Below are 18,934 nucleotides of genomic sequence, written 5' to 3' on the forward strand. Positions count from 1 at the left end.
ACCTCAAGTTTTAAACTTGAGGTCTCGAAATCAAATTCGTGGAAAATTACTTTAAAAGGAATAGGAATTTCTTTTACTTTTAGTCATAAAAGACTTCTAGCTAGAAGTCTTTTATTATTTATTATTTAGTGAGAAATTACCTCTTCTCCAAAACTAGGTCACTTCAGAGGGAGCTGTTTCTCACAATGTTTTATACCATCAACCTCTCCCCATTACTCGTTTCCAAGTAAGGTTTTATGCCAATAATTATTTTGAGTAATTACCAATAGTGTCCACTGCCTTTAAACAAATTTTAATACATGCAAAAGTATAATTTATGGATTGACATTTCTACCCTAGCAGAGTCTGTCTCGAAGGCTAAAAGGTCTTTTAAGCTTCAGACCATTACACTTTGTTTAAATTTATACCATAAATCCTGCTGGTAACCAGTTTGTAACAGCTAATTCTAATTCCCAAAAGTTATGTTAGAAATTAGATGCTTTAGATGGTTTATTATTAAATATAAAAACCACAGCAAAACTGCTGAATAACAATATAATATTTACAGGATAAAAAAATTGAAAAAATAAAAATACAAAACACACTTATTATAAAAGATAAAAAATGTAATTACAAAGTCACTACATAAAACACACATGTAGAAAAGACAGACACAGATGAAAATGGGGGGCATATTAATTAAGAAGCTTGGAGGGACATGAAAAAGCTTAGAAAATATTTTACTCTTAAATGGTAAAGTTTGTGGGTTCAAACCCCGCCAGGGTAACAGACTTTTTTTCTCTAAATGATGCAATTTAAAGAGTACCACCACTCACAAATAATGCAAATTAAAAAGAAGCAATTGTTAGATCATAAGAAATTGTTTTGACCAGTAAGAGACGCGATCAAGGGTTCAAATTGCACCAGAATAATAGATTTTTGAGTTCACTCACAAATTATACAAATTACACAGTAGCAATGGTCAGATCATTAGAGAAGTTTTCAACCAATGAGAGATGTGCTTTCTTACCTCTGTTTGCATATGCATTAGTAGGAAACAAATGATTGGCTGATGGATGTGTGGGCGTGTCACCATCTGTCAGGGTCTGTAATGATTTTAACCAATGGGGTTGCTCTTCTGTCATGCCTGCAAAGACAGAAAATAAAAACAGAATGAGTAAAAAACAAAACTAGCAAAAAATTTTTTAACTATAAATAAATAAATAGTAAACTTGTGGGTACAACCATTTATGAAATCGCTTTTTGCTTTGAAAAGAACCGTTTTGGTCTTCAAAAAGCTAGCATTAGGGCCCAATTCCACAATGCCTGCAAGCACAAAAACTTGCTTAGCACAGTAGAAATATATTGCCTAGCAAAAACAGGTTACCTGCCAATATTCCATAAAGATTACATTGTTGCGACAGGTACTCCACTTATTTTTTGCTTAGTAAAGAAATTTGTATTTTCTGCTAAAACAGCTTTATGACTTGGGCCAGGCCTCCTCAAGATTGCAAAGAAGGGTTTTTAAACCAAAATAAACACCAAATAGAAAACATTCCACACCCCTTGTTTCAATTGATAGATTGCACTAAGCGTCTTCGACCGCCACATTTCATAATAAACATTGGAAAAGTGCACGTACAACTCTTAGGTACTGATAGCCTTCCACCGGTGAACATTTCATCATATATAGCAGTTGATGATTTATTTATTTATTTTATTTTATTTATTTCTTGTTTATCCTGGGAAATCCATTCAGTGAGAAAAACTCACTGATCTCCCATGGATCCCAGCTAATAACAAACTACAGAAGTGAACTTAAGATAAAAATATTACAAATTTACACAGAAAAACATTGCACATTCATTTAAAAAAAGCACTAGATCCAAGCACACATACATTTTGAAAAAAAAAAAAAAAAAAAGTTTTTAAATAGGACAAAGAAACTTAAAGGGGGAAAAATACACATGCTTAGTGCAATCTATCTATTCAGCGTGCTTTGGCCAAACTTCCATGGTCTTCATTAATCTCAATGAGGGCCCTGTTTTGGGGCTTGTGACATCACAAACAGGGGGGGGGTCTATTATTTCTGTCTTACCGTCTTTTTCTGTGAAGCCAGGTGCGTGTGAATTATGTGAGTTGACGCTAATTATTGCTGGGTCATGAACCATCCACGCCTGACGAGAAGTGTCCGACCAAACATCTGAACAGGGAAAGAAAATATCGGTAATTGTTATATTATGTGGCTTATCAAAAATGCAAACAAGGTGGCCAAAAAGTTCAGTTGCAGCTACATAAAAAGAGAATACAAATATTGACTCTTGAGAAATTAGAATTGGCTGTGGCAAGCTGCTTACTAACCAAAATGTGTAAATGCCACAAAAAACAGCTTCTTCCAGAAGACAATCAGAGCATACTGATCGAAACGTCAAGTTGAAACCAACGGTTTTTTTCAGAACCACCCCAACTCATTAGAGATAGTCATTACATGGTGTTACCGCAATACTTTCTATATCGTATTTCCACCATGCAAAGTTTCAAATCCTACTTAATAGCCACAAAAATTGTAACTGGTCCCGCAATAGGACCCTTGCAGAGTCTCCGTGAAATTCCAGGCCTGCTACTTGAAGAAACAAGAGAGGCTTACCTGAGTTATTTTGTGTTGTTAACGTTGCTGACTGTGTGAGGATGGGAGGAGTGTCGGAAGCACCAAAGCTGATGTTGATGTTGGGTAGGAGAGCTCTCAATCCATCTTGCCAATTCTTCAATGATTCGGGTTGTCTGCCGTCTTCAAGAAGTAACTGGGAAAGAAGTACAAGAAAACACAATGAGATTTAATTGAATTAGGGTGTGGTGGCTGACTGGTCTATAGTTCACCTGACCAAGGCTCTGGGCTCAATTTCTTACAGCTGCTTAAGCAACAAATATACCTTAACAATCGTCTGCAAAGCAGAAATGAGCAGGATACCAGTCACAAATCGTACATGTGTCATGGTAGTTGAGCATGTAATCTTATAAGCCACTTCGGAATGTCAGTGGCGCATGTCTGTTACTGCTTACAACGGACTTTGTCTATCTCCCGGGAGATAGACAAAGTCCGTTGTCAGCAGACATGCGCAGCTGGAAGTCCGAAGTGGCTTATTCTGATAAGCACAATTTATTATGCTTAGCTACTTTTTGTGCTTAAGCAGCTCTATGAAATTGGGAACTGGTGTTGTCGGTAGCAGAGTGTGGGTTCACATCCTGGGCCCAAATTCACAGAGCTGCTTGAGCAGAAAACAATGTTGAACACATTTTAAATTTCATTGTTGTTTGTGTAATTTGTAGTTTTTTGGGGGTTGTAGTTTTTATAGCGCTTTGGATCAAATTTGTTAAAAGTGCTTTATAAATAAAGGTACTATAATTATGATTCATATAAATGTTTGGTGTTGTATAAGAGTTCTTACTTGGTGCTGAGCGGGTGAATGGTTGTATCTTGAATTGTGATTATTGAAGGATGGAGGGCTGACGCTATTCTGGGGTCTTGACTCCGTTGTTCTGTCCATCTGAAGCCAGTTCAACATTTTGCTCCCGCCCGTTGATTCTGTTAAACAAAAGAAAAAAATAATGAGTCTGAAATTGTCTACAGGCTTTGTATTTAAAGGCACCTTTTTTTTCTTTCAAACATAAGAGTATATGCTTACGAACAATAAAACAATTTTTTTAGTAATTGTTTGTCACGATTTATATGTTTAAAATATATATAAAGTTGTTTGGGGGGCTGACTCCGCCTACCCCTTTTGTGACGTCAATAGAGGCAGACTTTGCCTGCATCGGTATAGTAAACACACGTGCAAAGTACATGTACGTCCAATTCGTGAGTTGGTACATTTCAAAAAAGTTTTTTTCTGCATTCAGCAGCAATACACCGGGTCGGCATTGCCGGAAAAAACAAAAAAATCTTTTTTGGGAATGTACAAACTCACGACTTAGTCCGTACATGTGCTTTGCAAGCGTGTTTACTCTACGCATTGCAGGCAAAGTCTGCCTCGATTGACGTCACGAACAGCGCCCTCTCGGGTTGGGGTCTAATCTTAAATTTGTAAATAACATAAGAACTAATTTTTTAAAACCTTAGTTGACTGTTTATTCACATTCCACTCATCAAAACACATATATTAGTGACAAAAGCTTTATTTTGAAAAAATACCACTTCCAGGTGACTTTAACTCCACTGTAATGCACTCAAAACCAATCAAAAGGCATAATCTTTGTAAAGGATGTAACAATCTGCACTAGCCTATCAGCAGCCGATTTCACGAAACTTTACGCAACGGCGTAAGTCCACTTGCACAACGTTTATGGTGCAAGTTGTGCCATAAACGTTGCGCAAGTGGACTTACCCAGTAGCGTAAAGTTCTGTGAAATAGGCTGCAGGGTAGTATACTGCGCTTGCCCACTGGGCCTGTAAACTACTAGTAAACTGTCTAAGCCCAACAGGCTGGTATTAAAACTGTATCAACTAAGCAGGCTAGTAAACTTTGTTTGTCCACCAGGAGCAAATTCAAGTGTGCACCATGATTAACTAAAGGTTGACTCAGACCCAGGCTTGTCGACCATTGGTTAACTACTGTGGTCGACCATTCGAAACCAGCCTCGAGCCCATAGTTTCTTCACTGATCCCAATAGCCTGTTCCATTTTAACATGTGTAAAGCCCAGACGGGAACCAATGACACTGTCGTCAATGACACTGTTGGTTGACTACTGTCGTCAACTATTTGGAACCAGCCTCGAGCCCATAGTCTCTTCACTGATCCCAATAGCCTGTTCCATTTTAACATGTGTAAAGCGCAGAAGGGTACCAGTGACACTACAGGGAAAAGGCAGAATGCAATGGAAGTGTTGAATACCATGGTGACGATAACTCAGAAGAGTCATTCGAGTGAGAGCACCACCGCAGGTCAGTAGTTGACTAAATGTGCGCACTCAAACTTGCTCCAGGCTAGATGCAAGCCCACAAGGTTGTTATTTAGTGAGTGTTTGTTGTGATGGGGCTTACCGAAACCTAAGCTGTGGTTTGCTGGCGATGTGAAGCCAGGGGGTGGTTGCGTTGGTTTACTCCGATCAGTCGTCATGGCAATACCTAGCTGTAGTTCCTTCTCCAGTAAATCCGCTAGTCCTTTGTTGGATTCATTCCACGGATCAAATCCTAAAAATTGAGAGAGAGTCAGAAGTATGAAAATCAAAATTCCTGAGAAACTGGTCTCAGTGTTCAATTCTATTCAATTCAGTTTATTTATTTCATCACAGATTACAAGTAAAGAGTGAAAATTGTTCTTCCTGTGTGTACTAAAAAGATTCCAATTTGATACTCAATTTTAAAAAACAAAAACATTACATTTTAAAAACACAGAATTAATTACACAAATTTAGTTTTAAGCAATAAATAGGCTAGTATGAGGTCATTCAGTGTCAATTCAAAACGCTTTTTGACACGACCGTCACAGATTGAAATGAATGTTGTTGTGCTGATTGGACTCCATGAGAAACCCCCGGATCACAAATTGTATGTAACTCGGTTCATTTCTCTTTGAGATATGGGTTAACGGACTTCTGACTAATTAGCCATTTTTAGCATGACCTGCTATGTTTAGACAATCTTATCTCCAAAGTAAAGCACTTACAGAGATAAATGACATCAAAGTAAAGCTCTTGAAATGGCCCACATTTGGTCACATAAAAATCAAAGTTTTAAAACCAAAATTTATCGCATACCACAATAAAAAACACATTCCGGCCAACCTTAAAGGAACACGTTGCCTTGGATCACTCGAGTTGGTCTTTGAAAAGCAGTCTGTAACCGTTTGTTATAAAATGATGGGTAGAAAGATGTTGTAAAAGTATAATACAATGATCTACACAAATATGCCTCGAAAATGCGTGGTTTTCCTTTTACCTCATCGACTATCACGGTCGGCCATTTAAGGGAGTCAAACTTTTGACTCCCATAAATAGCCGACCGTGTTAGTTTGTGACGTAAAAGGAAAACCGTGCAATTTTAAGTGATACTTGTGTGGATCATTATATTCTACTTATACCATATGCATTTCATAACAAACGGTTTCAAACGCTTTTTATAGACCAACTCGTCCGATCCAAGGCAACGTGTTCCTTGAATAAGAATACACTTTCTGTAGCGGACATACCTAGGTCGTCTTCATTGAGCAGATCTTTGGCAGTATCTGTCGATGTGAACCCAAACGCTGCTTGCCAATCTGTGTGACTAGCTACCGGCATTACCTCATTGTTCATTATTAAACCATTACTCCAGTCTGCACACAGGATGAGAAGAAATCAGGCAGGTGAAAATTACAATCAATGAAGAAGCAAACACTGCTTGAAAGAGTTCATCAAATAATAATAGTATTAGTATAACATTCAAAGGTGCTGGCCAAGGAACAAGAAGAGAAGTTCACTTCTTTTTAGGCTAATCTGAAGAGATGGGTTTTGAGAGAATATTGGAATCGTGAGATGTCATGTGTGTCCTTGAGATGTTGAGGCAGAGAGTTCCAGAGGCGGGGTGAGATGTTACTGAATGCCCTGTACCCATAGCTGGATAATGAGCTAAATATCACTAGACCGTATGCATTGACGTCACCAAGTTGCCCTCTTAGAGGTAAAACAATGACAGATTTATACGATCTGCGCACAGGATTGGCCAATGAACAACCTCCTTTTGACCTCTACGCAAGGATGCCCCACTCATACGACATTGTATTTGATTGTTCCTACAGCAGAAATATTCTTGAATGTCAAGGTTCTTATTAATGATTTAATAGTTCACTGAGCAGAAACCTTTTTTTGAAGTTCTTATTTATGGTTACAGACTAGACTTCACTATTTTAATTTGATGGTTCTCGAAGAAGAAAGTATTTAAAAGTTCTTAGGGAGGCCATCTTTAACTAACCCCCAATTGCCGCTGTAAACCCCCAGATCCCGGCAGTTTTTCTTTCTCCACTTTAATGAGCTGATTATCTACAGGTCAATTCACAAAGCTAAACTACGTCACATGAATATGCATGAGGTCTACTCAAACAGGCTGGGGCAGTGGCTTCAACAAAGGGACCAATTATCAGCACCTTTCTGCAGAGATCTTTAGAAATTAAGACCCAACACTTTGATTGCTCCCCTTTGTTATGGCTGCTCGCTTCACCGGACAAGCCCTAATCCGCTGTATACATTGTAACTAATCTATGTTGTTGCATTGCTTATTCAGACTTTAATCCTCCTGGCAAGGGACTGGGGTTTTAATGAGCCCTTCGGCCAGAGCATGACCTCGGGTATGTTCAGACAGCGTACTAACTTAAACCCGAACCGGTCTAACTTTTACGAGCAGCGGGGGGTGGTCGTAAAAATAAAAACCCATTGCGTTCAGACAGCACAGAGTTAAACCCGATCCGGTTTATCTTCGGTTTTAAGAGGTCAAAGTAGACGCGACCCCGTTGCTCTAACATCCGGTTTTATTCATCAGATTCACGCACCGAGTATGCCGAGATACTGAGTGCCCCATGCCCTGGATGATCAGACAGGGCATAATTATTGGATACAAATGGCTTAATCGAACGCGGTAACAGTTTTACCGTTAGGAGGATATGGGCACTTAAAACAAACATGAACACGACTCGAAATTATTTTTTTAAACAAACAAAATATTGATACAAACCGCCGAGAAAACTCACCAAAATATTGTCCATATTCCATGAAACAGAACACGTTTCATTTTTGTGTTTTGTTTTATACCACTGTTTCCGATTTAATAAATACTTTTAGTTTGTACTTCAATCGATTGGAAGTTGCGATCTCTCAAAAGCTGGTGCCGCGATTTTTATTCTGATTCGTTCATAAACACAACTACACACGTGCAAGTTACGTAAATACATGTACTTTGCAGTATTCTCCCAACTTCCCAACAACGTGGTGATATTGCTGGCGTAGGGAATTTCCCATACACACAGCCTCGCGCCCACTGCAGTTCATTCTCCTAGATTGAAAGTACAGCACGCTAGTAACGGTGTCGGCAATAGAAAGGCACATCCACGGGATCGGTGATGGATAACTATGGGATATCAGAGAGTGATCACTATGGGATGGCAGCGCTGTACATGTGAGAAGCATGAACAATAATTATGCTTCTTCGCTGAGCTCGTAGTATAAGCATGAAAAACAGTTTCAATTTATTGTAGGACACTCAACAAAAAAAGCTTGGAAAATATAATTTTGTTTCAGAATGTAATAAATCATGGGCGTGGGCCTGTGTTAACTTGCATACACCGATCGAGAGGGTTTCGCCAACTCGGTAAGCGGCAAGAAAGTAATATAAATACTCGGTGCTTTTCAGCATCAGAGGCAACAGAAACCGTATACAAGCACTCCGGGTCCCGGGCGTGTGCATTGAACCACACAATGGGTCGTCCGTTGTGAGTTAAAACCGGATGTCATTCTGTCCACACGCAGTGTTAAAAGATAAACCCGAACCGGTCTAGACTTAGACCGCCTCGCTGGACGGTTTAAGTTTTGGGGTTTAAACCCGATCCGGTCTAACTTTATTTGCGTTCACACGCACAAAAGTTGAACCCGAACCGGTCTAAGTGGACTTAGACCAACTTTAGTACGGCGTGTGAACGACCCCCTCTTGAGCGCTGGCATTTTCATGATTTATGGAATCCTTTTGTAAGTGTTCACTGAGTTAAAAGCCGCCGGGATCCGGCGGTTTACGGCGGCAAATGGGGGTTAGTTAAAGACAGCCTCCCTTCTTAATGATAGAAACTAGACCTACCTCCAGAGGGTGTAGGGCCGTGATGAGGAGGGATTAGAGGAGGTACTGTACTACCACCTGGAAACCCATTACCTGAAGACAAAACAAAATCATTCATCAAACCTGGGCCCACTCTCATAGAGCTGCTAAGCATGAAAATTTACTTTGCATGAAATTTCTTCCTTGATAAAACAGGATTACCAACCAAGTTTCCATATGGTTGCATATTGCTTGTTACTGGTATTCGGCTGTTGTTTGCTTATCCTGTAAATCACTTTGAGTTATCTACAACTAACTAACAGACTAATGCAATGCAATCTTTAAAAACCAAAACAAAGACCGATTATAGCAAGCTCAGAGAGGGACTAAGATTTAAGATCGGCTTTAACTATAGACAGCGCTATTGCAATCGTTCTATAATTAAAGACTGTCTAAGTCCAAATAAATTTAGCCGGCTATAGTGCATAGACCAGTTTAAGACCGCTTGGTTCAATTCGCCCCTAGTGTCCCTTCCAAACCATGGCTTGACACTAACAGTGTTAAGGCCAAGTCACACAGGCCCCGATAACAAGAGCAAAAACGATAAAGATAAAAATGCACGCCCTCGATTGGTTGAAATGCTCCACGCAGAATACACCCACGCTCAATCAACCAATCGAGGGGGTGCACTTTTATCGTTATCAATTTTGTTCTCGTTATCGGGGCCTGTGTGATTTGGTTTTAATCTCAATTGATAACGAGCTGCGGATGATATTTAGCTAGAGAGACAATTGAAGCTACAAGTAATAATACTAATTGTGGCTTCTTATATAGCGCACATGTCCATCACTCAGTGACGCTCCTGGCGCTGTAACATACAGTATTTCCTGCAAGATGTGGGACTACGCTTGAATTATGAGACCTAATTCTGATAGCACCATGTAATGCTTTTACAAGGTGCTGTGGCGCAATTTGCTGCCGATCGGACCAGGCGAACCCCTTCTCTTTTCAATAAGTGCACTGGGTTCTTTTACATGTGTTACATAACACATGGGACCAACAGCTTAACGTCCCATTCGAAGGACGAAGCAATGGTGAAGTGTCTTGCTTAAGGACACGGCTGGGGATGAACACTTTCAAGGGACATGTGGACAAATTCCTAAAAAATATCAGGGGCTCTACATAAGCTTATCTAAGCTGTCTGCCCCAGTAACCAGAACCACCAATCCTCCCTTAATGTGTGATGGCGTCGGTGGATTCAAGAAAGTTCAAGTAAGCTGTGGGTGAGTGCTAAAGGGTTAATCAGAGTGAGAATGACTCTTTACTGACCATTGACAGCTCCTTGTAAGTGTGGATGCACCGGAGGAAGAAGACTCGGTAAGATACTCTGAGACATGAATCCGTTTACTGAAGGAAAGAAAGAAGGGACACCAGGGTCCTCCGGTGTCGTCTCAAACGGAGATCTCTGCACAGGCTGTGGAGACTGGTCGACAGGGGTTGGTGGTGATTGCACAGAATTGGGGATTGGGATGCCTGGAAAGAAGAGAAACAAGTTTTGTTATGAGACGACATAAATGGAGTATCGGTAATCAACTCAATTCGAAAATGGAGATCTCTGCACAGGCAGCGGAGACTGGTCTAAAGGGCTTGGTGGTGATTGCACAGAATTGGGGATTCTGCAGTCGTCAAAACTTATAATTTCAAAACATTTCAAAACATTCTGCAAAATTATATACAAAAATGTAACTATTTTCTTGACATACCTTCTGTCTTATATCTTGATGATTTCTTCTTTGTGTTCGCTACGGATGTAGGTGGTGATTCACTCAGACCATCCGACATGTGATTGGTCAGCGCGACGGGAGGTGAGCCCTCGCTAGACGGCGTGTGTAACTCGTTAGACTTTGATGACGGGACGGCTAGCGCGGGCCATGGATCTGTGTGATTTGTCGGGGGTGACTGACTGACGGGGGATGTGGAAGGCTTTTTTCTGGTAATAGAAACAAAAGTTATAACAAAATTATAATGAGAAAAACTAGTTCTTATATAGTGCATTTCAAAAAAACGTTTCAATGCACCTTTTATTTTTGCCCTGGTCATTGAGCCAATAATATTCCTGTAATCTTTCTCAGTATACAGGATACAGTATACAGCCCTGAGCTGCCGTATGGCGCTAGTGGCTTTTTCGTACACAATATCAACCTCAGTGAAGATACAATTACAGTAAAGCAAGGAGACAAGTGCCATGACCAGGGGCCAATTTCATAGAGCTGCTTAAGCCAAAAATTCGCTTAAGCACGAAAATAGCTTGCTTGTTTTACACATGTTACTAGCAAAAATGTCATGCCACATACATTGCTTGAGACTGGTATTTAGCTGTTGTTTACTTAGCATAACAATTGAGTGGAGTCTTGGCCGGTAATCTGATTTTACTAAGCAAAGATATTTTTGCTTAAGCACAATTTTGTGCTTAAGCAGCTCTATGAAATTGGGCCCAGGGGCCAATTTCATAGAGCTGCTTAAGCACAAAAATTTGCTTAAGCAAAAAATCCCTGCTTAGTAAAATCAGATTACCGGCCAAGACTCCACTCAATTGTTATGCTAAGTAAACAACAGCTAAATACTAGTCATAAGCAATGTATATGGCATGAAATTTTGGCCAGTAACATGTGTAAAATAAGCGAGCTATTTTCGTGCTTAAGCAAATTTTTTGCTTAAGCAGCTCTATGAAATTGGCCCCAGGATTCAAACCCACACTCTGGTGACTTAACCACCAGAACTTGAGTTCGGTGCTCTTAACAAACTTGGCGAAGGTCGGCCCTAGATGTAAGATTGGAAAATCAGATCTCCAAAATCACTCACAAGGAATGGTTTCAAAGGTAACAAAAATTACCTTTTCGGTAGTCTCCTGACGATGACTAGAGCAAGCTAGTCGAAATGTTGAGACCAATTCAGAACTGACTCCGCGGCAGTACAGTTATTACGATCCTATAAGCTAAAGTCCAGTCTAATTTCTATACCATACGCCCTGGTAATAGTTAAAAAGCAGGACAGTTCTTTTCAGAACTGAGAAGTCTCCCGAACCTCCGATTATCTACTCCTCGGCAGTAGAATAAAGCAAGACAGTTCCCTAAGAACAACTCTACCTGGCAAGTAGATACACACATGGTGTTACCGCAAACCAAATATATAAATATAAAAATTACCTTGATGAGTTTTTCGAATGCTTTTTGCTGCTGTGCTCATTATTTGAATTACTGCCTTTCTGTTTGGCTTGTTGTTGTTGTTGTTGTGGTTGTGCCGGTGGTTGCTGTGGTAATAAAGGCTGCGGTTCTGACTGCTGCGGGGGAGGAGGCTGCTGTACAACTACTGGTACTGCTGCTGCTGCTGCTGCTGCTGTGGTTGTTGTTACATGTATTGGTTGGGGTGTTGTTCCGTTACCGCCACCCAGAACATCGTGCGCCAGTTTTTGTTCATACTCTTGATGCTTCCTGCATGGAAATAAACGTTATGTGACATTTAGGAATGTTGCCAAACACAAAACTTCCTCTATGGTCAGACAGAGGCAAGAACATATTTCTGGCATTCTCGTAATAGTCGTCTGCAAGCCAAATGCAAGTTACTTGTCCCAAAAGGTCCCACTGGCTTGTTCAGTGTCAAAAAACGTCACTATTTAATGTGAAATGCCAAATGAAAAAGCTAGGCAACTAGTGACACAGCAAACTATCTGGTCCCAATTTCATAGCTCTGCTTGATGTAAGCAAGGAATTGGCGCTTACGGAAGCAGGGAATTCCTTGGTTATATCAAGCGTATTTCACAGGTTAGCAGGGAAGTTTTGCTTGTGCATGTGCTAAATCCACATTACTAGCAATTCTTTGCTTACACAGCTAGCACATTATTCTGTGTATGCACAGTACGAGGAGAATGATGGTTATCATAAGCACAGAATTTGGCGGTAAGCAGAGCCATGAAATTGAGTCAAACTCCTGACCAATCAAATGAAAAGTTTAAGGGTAAATCGTGAAAGGCTGATCCAACTCACCCTGCCTGCATGTCTTCTTTAGTGAAGCTTGCTGCCGAGTCTCCTAGTTCATGGAGGTACATACAATCCTGAAATCAAAACATTCATGAGTCAGACTTTAACCACTTCAGGTAGATATTCAGAAAAACATTTCATGCCCTATCTGCCAGTGTTGTCCAGAAGCGCCGACAGCCGGCAAGCCGGCTACTCTGTCCATTGTTGCCAGCTACTTCATTTTTATCCCCCCCCCCTAGTTTTGTTTTCCTCCTCTAATTTCCCGAGGCGAAGTACTATTATTATTATTACTATTATAATTATTTATTCAGCCATTTCAACAATACATGACAAAACAAAAATACTTCCAGATGGGCTAGGAGAAACAAAAGCAAAATAATTACTGTGGTCCATAGACCTGCCTCCCTAAAGTCTAAAGTACCCTGGTGGCAGCCTGTCCAAAGTGTGTACCACAATTTTACAACAACAGGACAACTTCTTTTTGAAAACTTCAACCAGCTATCTCCATAGTTCTCAAGAATTAAGATACTTACTGGTTTCGGGCACTGTGAGTTCTTTAAGAAGTGACTGCAGTATTTCGTTGTTCCTAACGACGCCTTCAAGGTTCTCCCATCGACGTGGACGTTATTAACCGCTTGTATTGCTCTCAGGGCATCCTCGTACTTATTGTACGTTACGTAGGCACTTGCACTAGGCCCCTGGTGGATTGCAAGAAGAAAACAAATCTTAAGACGGAAAACAAATCTTAAGACGGAAAACAAATGTCAAGCTCCAATGTATGTTTAGTTTAATTACCTTTCTTGCATAAACATCGACATACAACTTAGCGCAAAAGAATGAATGAATATATCGAATATCAAAGTCTTATATAGCACACGTATCTACCAAGCAAGGTATTCAAGGCGCTGAGTATATACAAACTTTCAGAAAGATATGTTATTGCAGTGATGAATTCTGAGACCCAATTATGTAGCACCTTATAAGGGTTTACAAGGTGCTACGGCGCATTAAGCAGCCGTAGCCAGGAACACCGGGGCGAACCCCTTCTCTTTTTGATAAGTGCACTGGATTCTTTTACATGCGTTACACAACACAAGGGACCAACAGCTTTACGTCCCATCCTAAGGACGAAGCAACGGTTAAGTGTCTTGCTTAAGGACATGAGTCTCACGGCTGGGGATTCGAACCCAAACTCTGCTGATCAGAAACACCAGAGTTTGAATTTGTGCCCTTAACCGCTCGGCCCCGACACTTCCACAATCAATGAAAGAACTTAAACAATCATGGTCATGCAGAGGGAACAGCGAGAAACCTAAATATTTGTCAACTGTATGGCGCATCGCTCATATTTTATTTGCCAAGAAAACTTGTGATTTTTATTTCTCACCTGTGATCCTGCATACGATGTGTTCTGGTTTATAACCACTTTGACAATCTTCCCAAACTTTCCAAAGTACTCGGACTTCTTCAAAACCTAGATCAATCAGAAAATATATCAAATAATTATAGTTAAGATTTTAAGAGGAAGTCAGGAGGGAGGGGCAGTGAGAGTCGAAAGTTCAAAAGGTAATCATGGCAGGTTTATACAATGGACCCTTCCCATGAAATATGCTAATTACATTCACGCATGCGTACATACCCTGTTGGTTGGCATACGCCATAGAGTTGTGCACTAAGCAGACGCGCAATCGCTACTGCATCACGCACCCATTAGCCGTGTACAAAACAGCGCAATGTTCCCTCATTTTGCCAACCAAAACGTTAGAGCGCACGCGCTACATGTATGTACAATTTACATATTTCATTAGAAGGGTCTATTTAAACAACTGTGGTTAAAATGTATTCAAAGAGCTGTACTAGAGATTAGGAAATAGTAGGAGTTGCAGGCACAAAATAACCTTAAAGGCAGTGGACACTATTGGTAATTACTCAAAATATTTATTAGCATAAAACCTTTCTTGGTGACGAGTAATGGGGAGAGGTTGATGGTATAAAACATTGTGAGAAACAGCTCCCTCTGAAGTGCCATAGTTTTCGAGAAAGAAGTAATTTTCCGCGAATTTGATTTCGAGACCTCAGGTTTAGAACGTGAGGTCTCAAAATCAACCATCTAAACGCACACAACTTCGTGTGACAAGGGTGTTTTTTCTGTCATTATTATCTCGCAAGTTCGATGACCGATTGAGCTCAAATTTGCACAGGTTTGTTATTTTATGCACATGTTGAGATACATAAACTGTGAACGCTACTCTTTGACAATTACCAATAGTGTCCACTGCCTTTAATTTTGCTGTGCCGCCCTTTGGAAGGGCCCTTCACCAGAGGAAAATTGCTGTGCCCCTTTCAAGAGTGAAGTTCAAGGATAATTTGTGACCCACTCTGTGAAAATGAGTCAGATGTCGCCCAATGCAATATTAAGTTATGGACAGTTTAATGTGAAAAATGGGGGAAAAAAAAAATTAAAAAAAATAAGGCTATGAATGCAACAATTTTGTGATCATACTTATGTCTAATTTGTATCCTTGTGCACACAATGGTAGTTTAAATTATTATTTTACTTGTAATTCGTTTTTCACAAAAAATGGTGTAGTGACTAATTTAAAACGGGAGTAACTCAGCAACACGATACACCCCAAAGCTTAGACACATAATAAGTTACTGCTGCTGATGTGTTCTTTCCAGCCATGCATATAACTCAATTCTTGAAATTGCCTACATCTGACTCATTTTCACAGAGCGGGTCACATTTGACAAAACAATATCAAGGAATGGAATGTATGTGGGGTGAAATTGCACACAGGTATTGTTGGAACCTGTGTACATTGGAAATCCACATGTGATGTTATTGCATCTCGGTAGCGTCATACAAACTGGAGGAATGGTTTGTACGGTTGCTATCAAAATGCTTTAAACCATGAGTTAATAATTACAATAATAATAACTAGTTCTTATATCTGTATGGGTGCTAGCAAAATGCTGATTATTGTAGCTGGAAAGGATCTGGGCCCAATTTCATAGAGCTGCTAAGCACAAATATTTGCTTAGCATGAAATTTCTTCATTGATAAAAACAGGATTACCGACCAAATTTCCATTTGTTGCATATTGCTTGTTACTGGTATTCAGCTGTTGTTTGCTTATTCTGAAAATCACATGGAAATTTGGTTGGTAACCCAGTTTTCATCAAGGAAGAAATGTCATGCTATGCAAATTTTTGTGCTAAGCAGCTCTATGAAATTGGGCCCTGGTGGGATGGTGTGTGGTTGAAGGAAGGTATATTATGGAGTTGGGGTTGGGGTGGGGTGTAGGAAGCTGGGTGGATAGGGTTAAAAAAGTACTTTGGGTGGGGTATGCTAGGGTGGGTGAAGCAAGGTGGATAGGATACATGGGTTGGGGTGGGAGAAGCAAGGTGGATAGGGTACATGGGTTGGGGTGGGTGACACAGGGTGGACAAGGTACATGTAGTTGGGTTGGGGTAGGCTTTGGTGTGGGTGAAGCAAGGTGGATAGGGTACATGGGTTGGGGTGGGAGAAGCAAGGTGGATAGGGTACATGGGTTGGGGTGGGAGAAGCAAGGTGGATAGGGTACATGGGTTGGGGTGGGTGACACAGGGTGGACAAGGTACATGTAGTTGGGTTGGGGTAGGCTTTGGTGTGGGTGAAGCAAGGTGGATAGGGTACATGGGTTGGGGTGGGAGAAGCAAGGTGGATAAGGTACATGGGTTGGGGTGGGTGACACAGGGTGGACAAGGTACATGTAGTTGGGTTGGGGTAGGCTTTGGTGTGGGTGAAGCAAGGTGGATAGGGTACATGGGTTGGGGTGGGTTAGGCTGGGGTGGGTGAAGCAAGGTGGATAGGGTACATGGGTTGGGGTGGGAGAAGCAAGGTGGATAGGGTACATGGGTTGGGGTGGGTGACACAGGGTGGACAAGGTACATGTAGTTGGGTTGGGGTAGGCTTTGGTGTGGGTGAAGCAAGGTGGATAGGGTACATGGGTTTGGGTGGGCTAGGCTGGGGTGGGTGAAGCAAGGTGGATAGGGTACATGGGTTGGGGTGGGAGAAGCAAGGTGGATAGGGTACATGGGTTGGGGTGGGTGACACAGGGTGGACAAGGTACATGTAGTTGGGTTGGGGTAGGCTTTGGTGTGGGTGAAGCAAGGTGGATAGGGTGCATGGGTTGGGGTGGGTGAAGCAAGGTGGATAGGGTACATGGGTTGGGGTGGGAGAAGCAAGGTGGATAGGGTACATGGGTTGGGGTGGGTGACACAGGGTGGACATGGTACATGTAGTTGGGTTGGGGTAGGCTTTGGTGTGGGTGAAGCAAGGTGGATAGGGTACATGGGTTGGGGTGGGAGAAGCAAGGTGGATAGGGTACATGGGTTGGGGTGGGTGACACAGGGTGGACAAGGTACATGTAGTTGGGTTGGGGTAGGCTTTGGTGTGGGTGAAGCAAGGTGGATAGGGTGCATGGGTTGGTGTGGGTGAAGCAAGGTGGATAGGGTACATGGGTTGGGGTGGGTTAGGCTGGGGTGGGTGAAGCAAGGTGGATAGGGTACATGGGTTGGGGTGGGTTAGGCTGGGGTGGGTGAAGCAAGGTGGATAGGGTGCATGGGTTGGTGTGGGAGAAGCAAGGTGGATAGGGTGCATGGGTTGGGGTGGGGTAGGCTTTGGTGTGGGTGAAGCAAGGTGGATAGGGTGCATGGGTTGGGGTGGGAGAAGCAAGATGGATAGGGTACATGGGTTGGGGTGGGTTAGGCTGGGGTGGGTGAAGCAAGGTGGATAGGGTGCATGGGTTGGTGTGGGTGAAGCAAGGTGGATAGGGTACATGGGTTGGTGTGGGTGAAGCAAGGTGGATAGGGTACATGGGTTGGGGTGGGTTAGGCTGGGGTGGGTGAAGCAAGGTGGATAGGGTGCATGGGTTGGTGTGGGTGAAGCAAGGTGGATAGGGTACATGGGTTGGGGTGGGTTAGGCTGGGGTGGGTGAAGCAAGGTGGATAGGGTACATGGGTTGGGGTGGGAGAAGCAAGGTGGATAGGGTGCATGGGTTGGGGTGGGCGACACAGGGTGGACATGGTACATGTAGTTGGGTTGGGGTAGGCTTTGGTGTGGGTGAAGCAAGGTGGATAGGGTACAAGTAGTTGGTTAGGGTAGGCTGGGGTGGGTGAAGCAAGGTGGACAAGGTATATGTACTTGAGTTTGTGTAGGCTGGGTTGGAGTAGGGTGGGTTGGGTGAAGCAAGGTGGACAGGGAAACAATGTGGATAGGGTACATGGGATGGGTGGGTGCAGCAAGGTGGAGAGGGTAGGGGTGGGTTGGGGTTGGTTGTAGTTGGATTAGACAATCTCTAAAAAGAGTAAAGATTGAGCTAGTTTACCTCTGTGTCTGCAAGTCGTTGTGAAAGACCTACAACGAATACCAGGTTTTTCTGAACCACTCTGCAACAAAAAATGAACGATTATTTGTTTACGCTTAGACAAATCTTGCTAAACAGAACATAGTTACCAGCCAAAATGACATTATATTTAACAAGTACACGCTAATCCACCATTTAGAATTGCAGAATGGAGTGGTGATAAAAACCTATATTGCACGGCTAATATCACTACCTGCGTCTTGTGTGTTCTATGTCACGCGCCAAGTTTGCTTGAAGTTAAATACGTTATAAATATGCAACTGGTGCCCCGGAAATTTTTTTCTTAACCAAGACATTTTCTAAGGAAGCATTTGTTAAGGAACATTTTGCCAAAACAGCTTGGGGGCCAAAATCTCTCCACAGAAAAAACACAACAACCGCCTCTTATGTGGCGCAATTCAAAAAATTATCATTGCGCTTCACATACAAACATCAGCAATGTGAACACTCTAAAAAAACAAAATAGGTTTTGAGATTGCGTTTGAAAGTGTCAACTGTTGGTGAGGGTCTTATAGTTGATGGTAAACTGATTCCACAAAGTTGGCCCAAACACACAGAACAATCCATGGCCTATTTATTTGTTTCTTCACTGTCCGAATAAGTTGATTAATGTTGGGAATCTCACCTGACGCTGGCTAAGTGCTTACGACTGTCTGTGATCTTTTGTTTTCTCTGGTGATCTTTCTGACGTTTCTCGTTCTTTATCCGTTGTAACCTGAAAGATAACAAAACA

The 18,934-nt window shown here is 41.7% G+C and overlaps 2 protein-coding genes across 2 annotated transcripts in view; both read right to left on the bottom strand.

Annotated features, from left to right (window-relative positions):
• The window catches only part of LOC139942833 (CCR4-NOT transcription complex subunit 4-like), a 32,916-nt gene that overhangs the window by 5,907 nt on the left and 8,075 nt on the right, over positions 1-18,934 (bottom strand). Inside the window, exons 5-19 of the mRNA XM_071939616.1 lie at positions 18,827-18,916; positions 18,163-18,223; positions 14,178-14,264; positions 13,324-13,488; positions 12,797-12,864; positions 11,960-12,244; positions 10,517-10,743; positions 10,083-10,286; positions 8,796-8,867; positions 6,166-6,291; positions 5,019-5,168; positions 3,426-3,562; positions 2,627-2,780; positions 2,078-2,182; positions 1,010-1,126 (exon numbers count right to left, since the gene is read on the bottom strand). Coding sequence (XP_071795717.1) covers positions 1,010-1,126; positions 2,078-2,182; positions 2,627-2,780; positions 3,426-3,562; positions 5,019-5,168; positions 6,166-6,291; positions 8,796-8,867; positions 10,083-10,286; positions 10,517-10,743; positions 11,960-12,244; positions 12,797-12,864; positions 13,324-13,488; positions 14,178-14,264; positions 18,163-18,223; positions 18,827-18,916 — 2,048 coding nt within the window. The remainder of the gene's footprint in view (positions 1-1,009; positions 1,127-2,077; positions 2,183-2,626; positions 2,781-3,425; positions 3,563-5,018; positions 5,169-6,165; positions 6,292-8,795; positions 8,868-10,082; positions 10,287-10,516; positions 10,744-11,959; positions 12,245-12,796; positions 12,865-13,323; positions 13,489-14,177; positions 14,265-18,162; positions 18,224-18,826; positions 18,917-18,934) is intronic.
• LOC139942835 (protein AATF-like) overlaps positions 16,010-18,934 on the bottom strand; it is a 43,242-nt gene continuing 40,317 nt past the window's right edge. Inside the window, exon 11 of the transcript XR_011786707.1 lies at positions 16,010-16,033. The gene's annotated coding sequence lies outside the window, so the exon portion shown is untranslated. The remainder of the gene's footprint in view (positions 16,034-18,934) is intronic.

Source organism: Asterias amurensis, chromosome 10 (genome assembly GCF_032118995.1).
Source record: "Asterias amurensis chromosome 10, ASM3211899v1".
Classification (NCBI taxonomy): Eukaryota; Metazoa; Echinodermata; class Asteroidea; order Forcipulatida; family Asteriidae; genus Asterias; species Asterias amurensis.